Below are 19,199 nucleotides of genomic sequence, written 5' to 3'. Positions count from 1 at the left end.
CCTTCTGCCGTGTGAGGCTACAGCAAGAAGAAGGCCATCTATGAACCAGGAAGCAGACCCTCACCAGACATTGAATCTGCCAATGCTTTGATCTTGGATGTCAAGCCTCCAGAACTATGAGAAATAAATTGCTGCTGACTTTGTTATAACAGCCCAAACAGACTAAAACAATGCCATTCAACCTTAAAGGAAATTTCATAAATTAGAAAAAAAATGCAGTGTGGTTTATCATAAGAAGCACAATGAAATCACTTAATCCTTTAATTCTCAGATTCAATAAGATTCTTAAATTATGGATCGGTGGCTTGTACTGGTTATTCATTCAGTCATTTATTAACTTAATACAAACGCATTGAATGCTTGCTGTATGTTGGGCACTATTCTAAGTGCTTAGAAAGCAATGATTACAACAACAAATATCTCCAGGCACATAAAAATTGCATTTAGAAAGATATTCAACATAAATAGTAAAATGTACATAGTAAGTTAAATGGTGATATATTTTATGGAGAAAAACAAAGCAGGAAAAGCGGTGTAGGAAGTGGACAGGCTGGGGGCTGCAATTTTAAGTAGAGTTGTCAAGGGGGTCCTTGTTGAGAAGGTAACACTTGAATAAAAACCAAAAGGAGGTGAGGAAACAGGTTACATTGAAATTTCAGAAAATAATTCTAGACATAAGAAATATCAAGTGCAAAGACCCTGAGGCACGTGTGAGTGTTGAAGACACAGTGGGACGACCAGCTGGGCAACTGAGGAGGAGAGATCAGATGAGGCTAGAGATGAAAAGAGGTGAGGAAAAGGTCCTTAAGGCCTTGTGGGGCATTGTGCTTTTTTCACTGAATGTGATGGAAAACCAGTAGAGACTTTTAATGGAAAGCGTTGTGTGATCTGTACTAATAAGATTTCCACTTTTAGTGGAAAGCGTTGTGTGATCTGTACTAATGAGATTGCTGTGACTGCTATGTTGAAAGCAGACCAAAGGGTAGACAAGTGGAAACCAATTAGGATGAACAGTTTCTTCAATATAGACACCAAAGCTGGCTGTCACATTTATTAATGATTTTAAAAGTCAGCACAAATTCATTTAGAGGGAAAATATATTTTCTAATTAACCACAGATTCTACTTATGATACTGAACAATGATCTTAAATATATGTATACAAGTAAAGCAGGTAAAAAACTGTGATTTTTTTTTTTTTTTTTTTTTTTTTTTTTTTGAGACGGGGTCTCACACTGTCGCCCAGGCTGTAGCGCAGTGGCATGATGATCTGGGCTCACTGCAAGCTCCGCCTCCTTGGTTCCCGCTAGTCTCCTACCTCAGCCTCCTGAGTAGCTGGGACTACAGGTGCCCGCCACCTCGCCCGGCTAATTTTTTTGTATTTTTAGCAGAGACAGGGTCTCACCGTGTTAGCCAGGATGGTCTCGATCTCCTGACCTCGTGATCCGCCCACCTCGGCCTCCAAAGTGCTGGGATTACAGGCGTGAGCCACCACGCCGGGCCAAGAACTGTGATTTTAATTATATTCTGTTGTACTTAAACAAAGTATATCCAGGTAAAGTGTACTCTACATTTTGAACATGTATATTATAATCTCTTCTGTGTTACTTTTGTATTCACCAATTTAGCAGTGACCCAAATAGTACCAACAAAATAAATACAGTGATTTGAAGAGCGGCCATGTTGATTGTTTCCCTGGTTATCCAGAAGTGTTTCAGTTTAATGTAATCTCATTTGTCTATTTTTTATTGTGTTTCCTGTGCTTCTTGGTTTATATCTTTAAAAAATCATTGCCCAGACCAATGTCATGGAACTTTTCCCCTGTGTTTTCTTTCAGTAGTTTTACAGGTTCAGTCTTCAATTCATTTAGAATTTGAATGGATTTTTTATATGGTGTGAGATAAGGGTCTACATTCATTCTTCTGCATGAGGACATCTACTGGTCCCAACACCTTTCATTGGATAGTTCAATCCCATTGTGTGTTCTTGGCACCTTTGACAAAAATCAATTGACCCTAAATGCTTAGACTTATTTCGGAGCTCTTATTCTGTTCTGCTGGTCTATGTATCTGTTTTTATGTTGCAGCATACTGTTTTGATTACTACAGCTTTGTATATATTTTAAAGTCAGATAATGTGATGCTTCCAGCTTTGTTCTTTTTGCTCAAGATTGCTTTGGCTATTCAGCACCTTTTGGGGTTCCATAAAATATTTAGGATTTATTTTTATTTTTGTGAAAAATGTCATTGGAATTTTGACAAGAATTGCACTGAATCTATGGATCACTTTGAGTAGTATGGACATTTTAATAATATTAGTTATTCCAATCTATGAACACAGGATGTTTTCCCATTTCTTTGTGTCTTCAGTTTCTTTCATTATTGTTTTACAGTTTTCAGTGTACTGGTCTTTCATCCCTGTATTAGTCTGTTTTTACACTGCTGATAAAGACATATCTGAGACTGGGCAATTTACAAAAGAAAGAGGTTTAATTGGACTTATAGTTCCACGTGGCTGGGGAAGCCTCACAATCATGGTGGAAGGCAAGGAGAGTCCTGTCTTACATGGATAGCAGCAGGCAAAGAGAGAATGAGGAAGACACAAAAGTGGAAACCCCTGATAAAACCACCAGATCTCGTGAAACTTATTCACTACCACAAGAACAGCATGGGGGAAAACACCCCCATGATTCAACCATCTCCCACCAGGTTCCTCCCACAACATGTGGGAATTATTGGAGTACAATTCAAGATGAGATTTGGGTGGGGACACAGAGCCAAATCATAGAAATCGTTTTGGTTAAATTTATTACCAAGTTTTTTATTTTTCTTTTAGCTACCGTGAATGGGATTATTTTACTGATTTTTTTTTAAAGATAGTTCCTTGTGAGTGTATGGAAATGTTGCTAATTTTTGTATGTTGATTTTGTATCCTGCTAATTTGCAGAATTTATTAGTTCTAACAGTTATTTTAGTGGAGTCAGGGTTTTTTATATGTAAGATTATGTCATCTACAAAAAGAGATACTTTACCTTTTTTTTTTTCAATTTTGATGCCAATTTTATTTCTTTTCTTGCTTGATTTCTCTGGCTAGGTCTTCCAGTATTATGCCAAATAGAAGCGGTGAAAGTGGATATCCCTGTCTTATTCCTGATCTTAGAGAAAAATCGTTCAGCTTTCCACAATTGAGTATGATGTTAGCTGTGGATTTGTCATATACAGTCTTTATTATGTTGATGTACATTCCTTCTAATTTGTTGACAGCTTTTATCATTAAAGAATGTTGAATTTTGTCAAATGCTTTTTCTGTATCTATTGAGATGATCACATGATTTTTGTCCTTCATTCTACTAACGTAAGATATCACTTTATAGATTTGCAAAGGTTAAATCATGGCATCCCTGGGATTAATCCCACTTGATCACAGTGAATGATCCTTTTAATGTGCTGTTCAATTTGGTTTGTTAGTATTTTGTTGAGGAGTTTTGCATCTATGTTCATCAAAAATATTGATCTGCAATGTTCTTTTCTTGTAGTGTCTTTGGCTTTGGTATCTAATGGCTGGCCTCATAGAATAAGTTTGGAAGTAGTCCCTCATCTTCAGTTATTTGGAGGATTTTGAGAAGGATTGGTATTAGTTCCTTAAATGTTTGGTAGAATTCAGCAGTAAAACCATCAGGTTCTGGACTTTTCTTTGATGGGGTATTTCTTATTACTGATTCAAACTCGTTACTCTTGGTCTGCTCATATTATCTATTTCTTCATGATTCAGTGTTGGTAGGCTATGTGTCTAGGAATTTGTCCATTTTTTTCTAGGTTATCCAGTTTGTTGGCATATAACTGTTGAGAGTAGTCACTTATGATCCTTCGTATTTCTGAAGTATCAATAGTAATGTCTCCTCTTTCAATTCTGATCTTATTTGAGTTTCTCTCTTTTTTTTCTTAGTAAGTTTAGCTAAAGTTTTGTCAATTTTGCTTATCTTTTCCAAAACCCAAGTGACAGTTTTGCTAATCTCTTCCATTGTTTCCCTAGTCTCTATTTCATTTATTTCTACCCAGATCTTTATTATTTCCTTCTTTCTGCTACTTCTAGGCCTAGTTTGTTCCTTTTTTTTTTTTTTTTTTTTTGGTTTCTTGAAGTGTAACCTTAGGTTGTTAATTTTAGATCTTTCTTCTTTTTGATGTAGGTATTTATTACTATAGACCTTCTTCTTAGAACTGCTTTTGCTTCTTCTCATCAGTGTTAGTGTGTCCATTCTCATTTGTCTCAACTTATTTTTAAATTTTTCTTTTAATTTTTTCTTAATCCATTGGTTGTTTAGGAGTATGTTGCTTAATTTCCATGTAATTATGAATTTTCCAAAATTCCCTCCTTGTACAACACATCCTTTAATCAGTAATCAGGAATCAGTAAGAAGAGCATGAAGAAATAATTTGATATGAAAGAATAATGACCTTCCTTCAAGACTGAAAATTGGACCACCTTTCATATGTTTAAATGATTGTTAAAACTTGAATATATAAAGTATCACCATGAATTTTGTGTTTTATTTTTGCAGAAATGTTTAACCTTTACATTAATGATTCTAGGCTTTAGAAAAAAAATCATTTTATACTATTCACATGGATTCTAAAAGTATAGTAATATTTTCATAGAAATACTAGTTTATCCTCCTCCTAAAACATAACTTCCAGTTAAAACGGTTAACCCATCTCACCAAATTTTTCTCTGCAAGGTCAGTGAATAAAATATTTAGGTTAAGAATATGTGGCGTGTGATCTCTGTAGTTGTAAGATAATCTTGTTTGATAAATGCATTCTTAGTTTTGAGGGATACACCAGGAAGAGAAGTGAATTGTTTATTGAGGAGAAGAAGACTCCTAGTTAAGACATGAGCTTAACTAATTAATGGCATTCCTGGATTAGCCAGGAGTGAGTATGACCACAATATATGTTGGAAAAGTCTACTGAAAAGCTGCCCATCTGTTTTACCCCACCTGCCAATCAGCTTTCTTCTGAAACAAATCAAAGGGCACGATGGAGATAATGGCCAGATTTTAAAAGAAATAAATAAAATCAGACATAATGACATATTCTGGTGAAATCTGGTAGGAAAAATACTAAAATAGAATGTTTTGGACATCTTATTAACATTTGAGTACCTACTACTGTCTCTTTTAAATTGTTGTATTTTTTGTTCATGATTATATTGCATTTTTATATACACATCACTGGAACAGTTAAGCTTTTCTTTAAGTTCATGCTGACTCTAGGTCCTTTTAATAGCTGTAATTGTGAGATGGAATTTAGTTGCTATATTGCCATTATCATGATTTTAATTTTCTTGCCAAGATATTGTAATATTTATTCTGCTAATCTAGAAGTTGAGGCACAGCATGATTAAATCACTTGCTCAATATGCTATGAGTAAATAGAATTGAGAAAAGTTAATAATCCCTTAGTAATACGTATCTAAGAACAATCTACTTATAAAATAAGTAGCTACTTTCTTCCAAACACATTGCTATTTTTTCTAGTGCTTATCTTGAATGTTAAAATGTAAAAAAAAAAAAAAAAAAAAAAAAAAAAAAGCCTACTGTAATGTATGGTGATTTAATCAAATAAATGCAATAGTTTCTGTTATGTTTCAGATACTAATTTATAAAAATGTGTCACAGAGGAGCCAAGCATTTATCAACAACAATACTGGCACTTGTTGAAATTTATACACCTCAAAATAAGAAGAAAAGCTAATAAATGGTCAAGCCTCTTGCTGAATCAATGACAAACAAACATTTAGTGATATTTACCTATTCATTATAACTTTACTGCCCTTTACTCTCAGTTGGATAATAGTTCATCTTATCTTGAATAACCTATTAATCCTTCATGCCGTAGGTAGAAAAGACAGAAGCTTTGCCATTTTAGAGGCACACTAGAATATACTAGAAAATGAGAGTTCTAGTCCCCTGCTTTATAACAAAACAGGTTGTTGGCTATATTATCCCATAGAAGCCAGGAGAAGATAGTGCAATATTTCTTGAACCTGAACTATATTTGGAGCACTTGAAAATATATAATAAAAATTATCCTGAGCTCCCTAGGATTATGTCTTCAGATTCCCCTTAGAAAAGACTAGTATACTTTGGGTCTGGATCCAGACTATTCATGTTGTCCCAGCCCTGCCCATAATAAGCTTTAGAAAGAAGGCCAAGTCACTGAACTTTTCTAAAGCACAGTGTTCTTCAACTATGCAATAGGAATATTAATATTAGCTGGCTTATTCAGGATTATTGTGTGCAGTTACATAATAAGAATGTCCACATTTTCTCTGTTGCCAATGCAGTACAATATACCATCCGTAGCTGAGTAAGTATTATAAACATGTCTCACAGCTTGTTATGCCAAAGCCTGGGGCCAAATGAGAAGTCTGAAGCTGTTTCTTGTCTGAGAAGCTCCATCATGAAACTTGATTACAAAAACTGTTTAACTTTTCACATCATTAAATAGCTGACTAAATTAAAATCTTGAGTCAAGTAGAAATAAAGGTTTATTACATTTTATAGATTACTTGAATTCCCCTTCTTTTACACACACAGTAGGTTGATTTTCAGGAAATAGAAAGCTGGAATAAATAAGGATATGGATGGACACCATCCTGGAATATGGGAGAATTTGAACACATATCCTCTGTACCAATTCCACTTGGTGAATGTCAGACTTTGGAGTCCAGTAGACCTGGGTTATATACAGATTTCTGGCACTTTGTTATGATGAAGGAAGCATAAAATATGTCTTGCCATATTTACTCATCTTACCTCCATTAAACTAAATGGGAGGAAGAGAAAACAGAAAGACAAATCCACATAATTTTTAAGATACTGTGTGGGAATGGATGAGTGAGTATGCAAAGCAAATTTAGGAAAATATCAATGACATCAGTGAAAAATAGGCTTTCAGGTAAACTCTTTTACTTGCTGAATTGATAAAAATAGGCAAGTTAGATAGAAATGATTTTGTAAAAACTTGTGGTTGCACCATCCAGTTGTAAATTAGGAGGGGAAAAATGCTGCCATGTTTGATAACAGGTAAATAATATTGCTGTTGAGCTCAAAGAGTAGTATAAGTGATTTGTGCAAATTATATTAAAAATTGACTCCATTGTTCTATGTGCAATCTAAAAGAATAAATGGAAAGTAAACCAGAACAATAAAACATCACTATTTATTGATTGCCTGTCCCAGGAGATGACCTGAATCAATGCACAGCAGACTCACTCTTGATTGGGAGACTAGACTTTCAATGATCACATGAAGGGGGAGAACTCCTGTGACCAATAAAGAATCAAGTTGTCTTTATCAGGAGTGGTATGCAGTCCATTTTAAGGCTAAGATCTCCAGGGGATTCATGCACAGGATTAATTTTCCTAAAGCATGATTGATCAGTGTGGTCACTTACCTTGCCATTCTCTGATAGTGTTCTGAGACTTCCTGAGAAATATTATTAACTCAGGACCGACATTCAGCTGCTGTATACTAGTGAGGGTAGAAATAAGTCCATGCCAGTTGGTGATTTAAGCTGCAGCACTGAGCCCCTGCTGCCACCAGATCCTCATATCCCGAAGAGTCCCATATGGGTGGAAGGCAGGTCTACCGTGTAACCCGCCAGTTTGTTTGTTCCAGCCAGCTTTTTGTGGCTCTTGAATATATGCAGCCCTCACCAAAATGAACCTAGACACTGGAGGAGGGAGACTGTACTCATGCTGGTGGCAAATGGCCTTCATTAGGAAAATGTCTTGTGCTGATCTAGCCCACTGGCTGGGGCTTCCCCACACAGACAACTTATAAAAACCATGACCTTTACAGTGTATGGTGTCTGTCATTAACTATCCTGACCATCACCCCTGCACATTATTTAGGAATACAAATAGGATGGAATGTTGCATTTGTCCACTTTCCATCCTAATTGCAAGCCTAAATAATTTGAGGTGCTGGTGATTCCTGATTAATAACTTCAGCCTGACCTGAATATTGTGAAGAGAAGGAAGAAAGAAATTAAGCATAGAAGGCACCCAGGCCTATGCAAGACAAACTTGAACAACTTCCGGCATCAATTTTGTATAACTACAAGGCTTGTTACCTCATTTAGTCACCCAAGTTTAATTTGAAATCAACTGTCACAGCTTTCTCAACTCTCAGTAATGAGAGGCAATTTGCTCAAGAGCCTTGTTATCCAAGAACCTTCAAGTGCACACACCATCAGCACAGTGGGAGCACTGTATTATTTTAAAAGTTAAAAATGATACTATTATATTTTTGTTATGTAAAATTTTATTGATCCATATTTTCATCATTAAGTCCAGCTAGCTAAAACAGAGTCAGCTCCTAATTCAATTCTAAGCTCTTCACATGCTTCCATTTGAGTTGTGCTTTAGAATTAAATGCCAAATACCTTTAAATAACAACATGCCATATGAATAGGACCCTTTGTTCATCTTATCAAGAAAACAATAGAGAGTGATAAGAAAAAGTATCCCTTCACTCACAAACCACTAACTGAATAAACAGCAAATGTAAAATGCAGTTTCAAAAGTGGAAACGACAAAAAAAGAGGAACTATACCTGCTGTAAATCCAGTGTAATTGTCACGTAATGGTATTCGATTCCATTCTTAATACTGGGACTCTGCCACCAAGTGTTCTTTCCATCAATAGCATTTGTAATCGGGTGTCTCTCTATTGAGTTAGCAGCATCATGTGAAAGGAGGAAGAAAAGATCATATAACTAATTTATAGCTTTTTCTTTAAAGTAAAAAATAATAATAATAAAACTGTTAAAACAATCATCATGTGAATATAAACATGAAAATAATACAAAAAGAGAGTAATTCAGATTTTCAACAGAATTTCTTCAATGACAGCTGTCTCATAGCGTCATACAAGGTAGCAGGAAATGTTTAAATGCTTAGGCTGCAGGGGAATGAGCTGGTCAGCACTCTGGCCGTCAACCAAGATGCACAACTTTGAAAGGTAACTACAGAAATTAAGTGTAAAGATATAATATTAAAATCTAATTGACCTGTCAATCATTCAAAAAAGCAACAACTAACTCTTGAGACAGCTCTAGTATGCCATCAACTTTGTTAACAGAAACATGAAATCCTGACTTGTGGTTGAAAGATACTTGAACACTTGCCCTTCTGACACATTCGTTATTATCAAGACTTGAGGAGTCCAATATGTATCTGGTTTTAATATAAAACGCTGTTAAATTCATTCTATGAGATATTGAGGCTCAGAAACCAATACCCGAAAATATAGCATCCTGGTATGCTCATTATTTTAAATTAAAGGTCCTTGGAGACCAGCAAATGCTGAAATAAGTTTTACTCTGATACTCCCTTATCTACTTACAGTCTGATCTTACCAAGAAGAAAAGTTTCCTCTGGCCCTTTTGCTAAGTTTTCATTAATTTAACTCATTTCACATGAAGAGGGACTGAAGTTTGTCAACACACCTGAACAAACTTTTGTTACAAACCACTGTCTGCTCTGTGGGCCCAACAGACTTTGTCCCAGGCCATTGTATGTTCTTGAATTCCCCTAAAAATCATTTACTATTTGCCAAACTGCCATTATTTTCCCCATCTCCCCTCCCCTGTGAAGAAGGGTATATCCACATCTATGCCCCCATGGGGTTATTGGGTAATCATCCTCCTGTGATTATTCCATGCTATGCATTTTAAAATACACTTTGTATGCCTTTCACCTACCAAGCTAACTTTTTTCAGTTGATTTTTCAGAAAACCTTCAGAGGGCAAAAGGGAAGTTCTCCCTTGGCCCTTACAGAAGCTTTTTGCAGCCAGTCTTTAACTTGCCAATTTTCTACCGCTATTTAATAATATGAACGATAACCCAAACCTCCCATCTGGCATTTGTCTGTTGCCATCATCACTAGCTCTAGTGGAGGAATCTTCACAATAATGGCAAGGAAGGAGACAATGGCACATGAAACTCCATCCTACCAAAAAACCACAGATCTTCCCTTACTTTCACGCCAGACATATGAGAACAGGACCAATTGTGAAAATCAAAAGGGATATTAGAAAAAGAAAATAGGAGGCGTGGCAACCCCACAGACCTGTGATCTTTGCTGTAGCTCCCTTCCTTCTTAAAACCCTCAAAGCTCAGTTTCTCATCTCCTCCCGTTTTAGCTCCCATGTCTCACAACAGCAGCCATTACTCCTGGGTTGCCAAGCACTCATTGCATTTTGGTTCCCAGTCATTGGTTCTTGTCTAAAATCTTTGCTTCTCATTTTCCAAGTAATATAAGGTCTTTTTCTTTCTCCCTCTCTAAACAGGCCTTGCTCACGTGTGGGTGAAGATGGCAGGAGTGGAGGTTGTTGGTGATCCTGTTTCTATTCCCAAGGCTACAGTAAGGGCACTTAAGTTCCTCAGATCTCACTGGAAAGTCGGCACATTTGCCCATAGAAATGTAAACAAAGTGGAGGTGAGCTTCCCTGTGCTCCTGTGTTTATTATAGATTAAGGATGCTTTGGGGTGTCAGTCTTGAGAATTTCATAAAACTCATTATCTGGGAAGATGTTTCAAATGAGTGGCTTATGAATGACCTTTTAGATTAGAACACAATCCTTTTTAAATTGGAAGGAATACCTCACATAATGAACAAATCACATCGCTATGAGGAACAAACATGGACTCCCAATTTTCCTACCGAATATTGCAATCTAGCCATGTATTCTAATAATAATGGTGATGAAAGAGAGGGGGACCATGAGGTGCTGGCACACGGGTAGCTAGATATTCCTCCTGGCTCCACCACTTAGTACATAATTGACCACAGAAAAATCACTTCAACACTATGTGTCATCTCTGATCTAGGAATAACAAAATTCTGCTCACAGCAGTGGTTTCCAGACTCATAATTTTCAGAAAAAAAAAAATGTGAAGTTAAAAATAAATGTGTGACAGATTTGTGAAATTGATATAGGAGTTCTAGCTTTTAGTTTTTCCAAGTAATAATAACCTCCAATATACTTCTATCATTTAATAAAGCATCATTATTATTTCATGAAACAAAGGGCATTTAAAAACCATCAACAGTTTTTAAAAACCATAAGATCAAAATGGAGTACAATTATTTAAATTGTATCCTTTCTATTTTTATGAAAAATGTGGAAAGTTGTTCTCATTTTCTTACTTTGCCATGGACCAGTGAAAACATCTTGGATGTGAACCCTTTATTCACGGAGTTACTGATGAACAGTATAACTATGAACATTCTAACCATTATTATGCATATACATAAAATAAATGATATATCTGTTCAAAATGTACACTGTTCTAAATCTTAATAAGAGACAAGTTGCACTTGGTAAAACATTTGAAAAAACAATAAAAATAAAGCAAAACTGAGTCCTCAATGCAATAGGAATCTGATAGAAAGTAAAATCATTTTTAAAAGAAAAATTTTATTAAAAGCTGAATATTGGCCAGGTGCAGTGCCTCATGCCTGTAATCCCAGCACTTTGGGAGGCTGAGGTGGGCAGGTCACCTGAGGTCAGGAGTTCAAGACCAGCCTGGTCAACACAGTGAAATCCCATCTTTAGGAAAAAAAAAATTAGCATGGGCGTGGTGGCAGGCACCTGTATTCCCAGCTACTTGGGAGGCTGAAACAGGAAAATCACTTGAACCCGGGAGGTAGAGATTGTAGTGAGACGAGATCACGCCATTGCACTCCAGCCTGGGTGACAGAGTGAGACTCCACTTAAAAATAAAAAAGCTGAATATTCACTAAATTTGGCATTTTCAGATTTGTGAAGATTTGTATTATATATTAGTTTATAATTGATATATAATAAACTGCCATAATATTTACTGAAAACATACAGGCTATGTTTTGAGCTATTTATGGTATGATAGTCCTATTCCAGATATGGATATTCATATTGCAAATCTTAATATGACTGTACAGGACAGGGCAAAAATATTCCACTGTTATTGGTAAATTTTTAAATTCAACTTAACAGCTGGCTGGACTTTATTTTCCACCAAATCATCATGTTAGCAGTCCACAGAGATGAGGCTTCCTGTCTCATTAATGAAAAGCAAAATTTCTGAATATATTTAAATGTTAGCGTTAGTTAAATTGTTCTTTTGAAGCTAGGGAAGATGTCAGGTCTCTATGATGACAGCAAATACCAGAAGCATAACTAAATACCAAACAAATGACCCTGGTGACATAAGGGGGTGCTGAAATTGGCATATTGGGAATCCAAGCCATAAATGAAATATTGTTGGCACTGCCTCTGAAGAAAAATAAATATCACAGAAAACATTTCCCAAACATCCACCTAAATCTTTTTTACAGATTGTGGGTTTAATACGTGATAGAAAAACACACATGTACAACCCCATTTCTAAATCAAATTCATGGCTCTTAGGTAATTGTGAGAGAAGTTGTCTAATTGGAAATTTTGATATATGCCACCTCAGGTCAAATTGATAAGAGAATTAGTCACGAAAAGGAGGACTGGGAGATGAAACAACAATTAACCATAATCCCTATTATGAAAGTTTAATCATAATTAATTTGCAAATACTGATGAATTGTTGGCATAGTTCCCTTATTTAAAAGGAGATAGAAATGTATAACATCCTCAACAAGGATAAATATGCAAGTCAATCCAAGGGCTAACTGCATCTGAAAACTGGATAGGGAATCATTGATGAGGTAAACCTTTCAAACTGCTAGTTTTTAATTGGGAAGCAAAGTCTATTAACAGTCAGAAAGTTCAAGGTTCGTTTTCTTTGCAGGGTAACTCACTGCGGACCTTCCATATTTATTCTCAGAGTTCACTGAATTTGTGGAATTTTATCACCTGTTGATCTAACTTTTATTAACATATATTCATGCAGTTGATTGCTAGATTTTTATTCTTGTGGGGTTTTATTCTTTCTAAATTTCTAGTACTAAAGCATAATCTGGAAACGTGGAATGAATCTGGTCATTTAAAAATAATCATGCAGGCCGGGCATGGTGACTCACGCCTGTAATCCCAGCACTTTGGGAGGCCAAGGCAGGCAGATCACATGAGGTCGGGAGTTCAAGACCAGCCTCGCCAACATGGTGAAACCCCATCTCTAATAAAAATACAAAAAAATTAGCCAGATGCCATGGCACACATGCCTGCAGTCCCAGCTACTCAGGAGGCTGAGGCTTGAGAATGACTTGAACCTAGGAGGCGGAGGTTGCAGTGAGCTGAGATCGCACCACTGCGCTCCAGCCTGGGCAACAGAGTGAGAGACTCCATCTCAAATAATAACAATAATAACAACAATAATAGTAATAATAATAATGTAAAGTAAATCCAGACTGTGACGGGTTTAAAAAACACTACAGGTAAATAAAAATGGGGAAATACAAATCATAACTTATATACATCTTGCTTTACTGAAATCATTTATTCATTTTTGGTTTCAGTGTGAAAACATGGATAGTATTGGCTGAATATATATATCTTCCACGAGATAAAAGATACTCTGAATGTAGAACTTTCAAGAGGGTGAGAGACAGAATAGCTCTTGGACTCAATTTGACAAATGCATCTCATCCATTTTTCCAACCAAGAATAAAAATAATTGAGTGGAGATCCCAATTATTTTCTACCCCAATCTTTGTATCATTCCTCCATCCCATTTTTATGATTGGATATATTTTCTTATTTCTTGCCTTTCTGGTGTAAATATTATATACACATATGTATATATTATTATATATACATAATATACTTATATATGTACATATACTATTTATATAAATTTATTTAATATAATTATATAAGTATATTATATAACATCATATATTTCATGTCAAATTAAATATTTAATAAATATAAGTATATTTATATACCTGCGTACATATACACACACTTATGGTTTTACATATTTTATCTCTCTAATCCTCCCTGTCTGCACAGCCCATCCTAGACACACATCTACACACTCGCACCTCCTCCCCACAACTCCGTTCATGCCCCTGGGCTTTCTCACATTCTCCACGAAATTTTCAAGGCCACCAGTCCCTGAACCAATGTTGGTTTCCCTCCATTAGACTTTACGTCTTGCCTAATGAACCTGAAACTAATAATCCATCAATTCATTTACTTTCTGGCCTTTTCTTAAATTTTCTTGCCATCTTCTCCTTCCATTCTACTTTCCCTGTATTGCTCCAAGAGTATCAGTCCACATGTTCGATTCTTTATTTTACTCCATATGGAATTGCCACTTTATTCCGATTATGGCTCAGTGATCCCCTCCTATTCCCCTGAGAGGCTCATAATCTAAATGTTTGCTTCTTTCCTCAGCAGGTAACCCAGATTTACATCTTAATGAAGAAATCAAGATCATCAAATAAGAAATTTCTCCCAATACTTTCTGCTGTGTGCTGCTATTCATTCTTCCTTCTTTCTGATTTGGTGAGGTAAAAGTACGTATCTTATAATATAAGGTTTTTGACTATTCTTAAGGACCCATATGTTTTTACTTCTCGAGAGACATCATCCCCACCACTACTTGGTCTTCAACTTCCCTGCCCTTCCTCCTAAGCATCTAAACCAGCTCAAATGTCTGTTATCTTTGAAAACCTTTGCAACTCCACAACCTCCTCTGTCCTTCATTCTCTTTCACATCAAGGATACTTGAGAGAACATTTCTATATTCCCCTCTTCTTCATCATTCATTTATTACCTCTTAAGTGTGCCTCTTGCCACCTTAAATCTGCTAAGTACTTTAGAAAGGTGATCAATGGATGGCCATGTTGTCAAAAGCAAGGGAAACCTATTTCATGCTTTTCTTACTCAATTATCTTGGAAGCATTTAAAACTGTTACTTTTTCTTCCTGAAAATTCTTTCCTTCATCACATACCTAATGCCTCATTTTCCTGATTTTTTTCCTTGAAATCTATTTCCCTTTATTGCCTTCCTTGACTCCATTTACCTGAACTCCCTTGGCTTTTACATAAAAGCAAAGGGCTCTGACATAGGTCCTTTCCTCTGACATTCTATACAAGAGCTAGCAAATACATGGGTATACAATGATACTACCCACTCCTACACCCATACCATAACAACTTACATCCCAGAAATTCACCAGAGTCGGCCGGGCACAGTGGCTCATACCTGTAATCCCAGCACTTTGGGAGGCCGAGGCAGGTAGATCAACTGAGGTCCGGAGTTCGGGACCAGCCTAACCAACATGGAGAAACCTCATCTCTACTAAAAATACAAAATTAGCCGGGCATGGTGGTGCATGCCTGTAATCCCAGTTTCTGAGGAGGCTGAGGCAGGAGAATCTCTTGAACCCGGGAGCCGGAGGTTGCGGTGAGCCGAGGTCGTGCCATTGCACTCCAGCCTGGGCAACAAGAGCAAAACTCCATCTCAAAACAAAACAAAACCAAAAAAAAAAAAAAAAAAAAAAAAAAAGAAGGAAATGAATCAGAATCATTAATAGGAAAGGTTTCTGGTGGTTGCCTTCTTTGGTGTCTTAACATGTTTTCTAATATTCTGTGATATATATGACCACTAATTTTAATCACATGTCTCAATTGCTCAAATATAGTAATGTTTTCTGCATTCCTAAATTATATAATGAGGGAACTATGCATGCCTCTCTTTAACCAGCTCCAAGAAAAAAGGCACAATGCCTTTCACTTTTCTTTTTGGGATAAAAAATGTAAATTGTGAGAAAAAGCTCTCATACGTTTTATAATAATAAAAAAAAAGAGCAATGAAACTACTTTGTGTGATACTCTCATGGTAGATATATATCTTTTTTTTTTTTTTTTTTTGAGACGGAGTCTTGCTGTATCACTCAGGCTGGAGTGCAGTGGCCGGATCTCAGCTCACTGCAAGCTCCGCCTCCCGGGTTCACGCCATTCTCCTGCCTCAGCCTCCGGAGTAGCTGGGACTACAGGACTACAGGCGCCCGCCACCTCGCCCGGCTAGTTTTTTTGTATTTTTTTGTATTTTTTTTTTTTTTTTGAGACGGAGTCTTGCTCTGTCACCCAGGCTGGAGTGCAGTGGCACGATCTCAGCTCACTGCAAGCTCCTCCTCCCGGGTTCACGCCATTCTCCTGCCTCAGTCACCCGAGTAGCTGGGACAACAGGCGCCCGCCACCGCGCCCGGCTAGTTTTTTGTATTTTTTAGTAGAGACGGGGTTTCACCGTGTTAGCCAGGATGGCCTCGATCTCCTGACCTCGTGATACGCCCGTCTCGGCCTCCTAAAGTGCTTTTTTGTATTTTTAGTAGAGACGGGGTTTCACCGTGTTAGCCAGGATGGTCTCAATCTCCCGACCTCATGATCCGTCCGTCTCGGCCTCCCAAAGTGCTAGGATTACAGGCTTGAGCCACCGCGCCCGGCCGGTAGATATATATCATTATAAGTTTGTCCAAACCCATAAAATGTAGAACACCAAGAGTAAACCCTAATGCAGTCTATGAACTTGGTGATGCTGTTGTCAATGTAGGTTCATGGACTGTAACAAATGTAGCACCCTGGAGGGGGATATTGGTAATGGAGAAGTTCACACATGTGTTGGGGCGGGGGATATATGGGGAATTTCTGTATTTTAAATTTTGGTGTGAATCTCAAACTGCTCTAAAAATAAGTTCTATTAAAAAAGAGAAGAGGCCGGGCGCGGTGGCTCACACCTGTAATCCCAGCACTTTGGGAGGCCGAGGCGGGCGGATCACGAGGTCAGGAGATCGAGACCATCTTGGCTAACACGGTGAAACTGTGTCTCTACTAAAAATAAAAAAAATAAAAAAAAATTAGCCGGGCGTGATGGCAGGTGCCTGTAGTCCTAGCTGCTGGGGAGGCTGAGGCAGGAGAATGGTGTGAACCCGGGAGGCGGGTCTTGCAGTGAGCCCAGATCACGCCACTGCACTCCAGCCTGGGTGGCAGAGCAAGACTCCGTCTCCAAAAAAAAAAAAAAAGAGAGAAGAAGAAGAAATACTGAGTAAATTTTAAAATAATATAACTGTGAAGCTTTACTCACATCATAGTTCACCTCACTTGACATTAAGTATTCACTTTATTAACCTCCTTTCTCACTCTCTCTACATATATATATATGTATCTACCTTTTTATATATTATATATAAAATAATATTAACAAAAAATATATCTATTGGGATGCTCAGGTGGGTGGATCACTTGAGGTCAGGAGTTTGAGACCAGCCTGGCCAACATGGCAAAACCCCATCTCTACTTAAAATACAAAAAAAAAGCCAGGCATGGTGTCACATGCCTGTAATCCTAGCTCCTCAGGAGGCTGAGGCAGGAGAATCACTTGAACCCAGGAGGTGGCGGTTGCAGTGAGCTGAGATCGCACCACTGCACTCCAGCCTGGGTCACAGAGTGAGATTCTGCCTCAAAAACAAATTAAAAACAAAATAATATATCTGTTTATTAAAAATAATATAAATAAAAATAATATAAATAAGATACATATTTACCTTTATGTAGATTACATATAAGTATATAGCCACCTTCTATATTATTTTATGCATATTATATTTATATATATATATACACAGAGAGAGAGAGGTAAGGGAGGAGAAGAGAAGAAGGCATGTCAGAAAGATAGATACAGATAAAGATAGAGATACATAAAGATTTCTTAATCAGGAATCTTTAGATGACCTTAGCATCTACATGGAGCATTCGTGTTCCTTTATCACCAAATTTACTTTTCTTTTGCCTCTATTTCCCCTCTAGGTCTTCTGAATCAGGGGTTATGTGTAATTTAACATTATGCGCCAATATAATGCATTGCTAATAGGAGGCATTCAAAGGCCTGTTGAATAAATACATCAATAAGTCTGAGGTATCATTGTGGTTCATAGAGGCCGGAAAGAGGGCTTCGCATGGTGCCTCTCCCTAAATCACCTCTCCTGTGGTGTTAAATGCCTTCATAATCCCGCTCCAGCCTTCTGCTCTAGTCTCATCTCTACTCTCTGCCCTTTGGCACTTTCAGTTCTAGTCTACTACTTGTAGCTCCCTGAGTTACTAGGATTTTCTCTCTAATTCTGATTTCTCTTCCTGGCATGACTTCTCCTCTTCCCCTCCCTCACCTCTTTACCTGTTTATCTCATACCCTTGTTTATCTCATGTCCTTGGTTATCAGCTTGGATATCACTCCTTCTAGCAAGCCTTTACTTACACCAAGACTGACTTTGTGGCCATCCTCTTTATTCTGCAGTACCCCGTGCTCATTCTTTCCTTTGTACTTACCACACTATGTATCAGTAGCTCAAAGACCATACCCTACCTTATGCCTCCTGGATCTCAGGTATAATACCTGGCACATAGGTTACCAATGAATGACGATAGCCTGAGTTAATAACCACGTCCTCAGAAACCACTCTGGTATCTGGAGTTAGTAAACCCAATGACTGCCCCAGGCCTTCAGCTGGCGAATCATCTCCAATCACCGTATTTAGTACATAGAAGGAAGTCTGATAATGTTTGCTGAATGACAGAGAGGGGCCAGGAAGAAGCTCTTAGTGGAAAAAAGAATTCTAGGAATTCTTAGGATTACAAACCCTTGAATTTAATGCAACTTGGCCTCAACATCTCACAATTATAGATCCTACCCACTGCCACACAAATACACACTAAAATACATACGGTTTGGATTGCTGCTGTTTTGATTGCAGATTCGACACTGGGGATTCCTCACAGGCTGCCCAGGGACATGTTCCACCAATTTGCAGTACATTTCAGGTCCCTTTTCTCCACATGTTGCATTGGTTGTGATAAGAGCATTAGACGCAAGATTCAGGACAGCAGGGAATAAACCTGAAAAAGACGGACAAATGAAGGTGTGTAGACCAGAAACAAAGTTATGATTTTGATGCATTTTAAAAGCAATTGAGATAAAATATTTTTCAGAGCATTAAAGTAACTCAACATGAGATAATTAATGATAAATACCTGACAATTCAGTATACTACATAAATACTATGTGTTATCAAAAGAATATTATTTTTCTTTCTGGGTCTTAAGTATGGATTTTAAGGCTCTTTTTAATTTTTCATCTCTATTATTTACCTAGAAAGAAGGTCCTGTCTCTAGGACACATTTTAGAAAACAAATCTTCTGTTGAAGTTATTGGTAAA

The 19,199-nt window shown here is 37.2% G+C and overlaps 1 protein-coding gene across 9 annotated transcripts in view; it reads right to left on the bottom strand.

Moving 5' to 3' along the window:
- LAMA2 (laminin subunit alpha 2) overlaps window positions 1–19,199 on the bottom strand; it is a 611,630-nt gene that overhangs the window by 437,409 nt on the left and 155,022 nt on the right. For all 9 annotated transcript variants that reach the window (XM_065543374.2, XM_065543379.2, XM_065543380.2 and 6 more), the window contains exons 2-3: window positions 18,709–18,879; window positions 8,620–8,732 (exon numbers count right to left, since the gene is read on the bottom strand). In XM_065543374.2, coding sequence (XP_065399446.1) covers window positions 8,620–8,732; window positions 18,709–18,879 — 284 coding nt within the window. The remainder of the gene's footprint in view (window positions 1–8,619; window positions 8,733–18,708; window positions 18,880–19,199) is intronic.

Source organism: Macaca fascicularis, chromosome 4 (genome assembly GCF_037993035.2).
Source record: "Macaca fascicularis isolate 582-1 chromosome 4, T2T-MFA8v1.1".
Taxonomy (NCBI): domain Eukaryota; kingdom Metazoa; phylum Chordata; class Mammalia; order Primates; family Cercopithecidae; genus Macaca; species Macaca fascicularis.
Note: the sequence above shows the minus strand (reverse complement) of the source record. Positions and strands in the feature narration are given on the sequence as shown.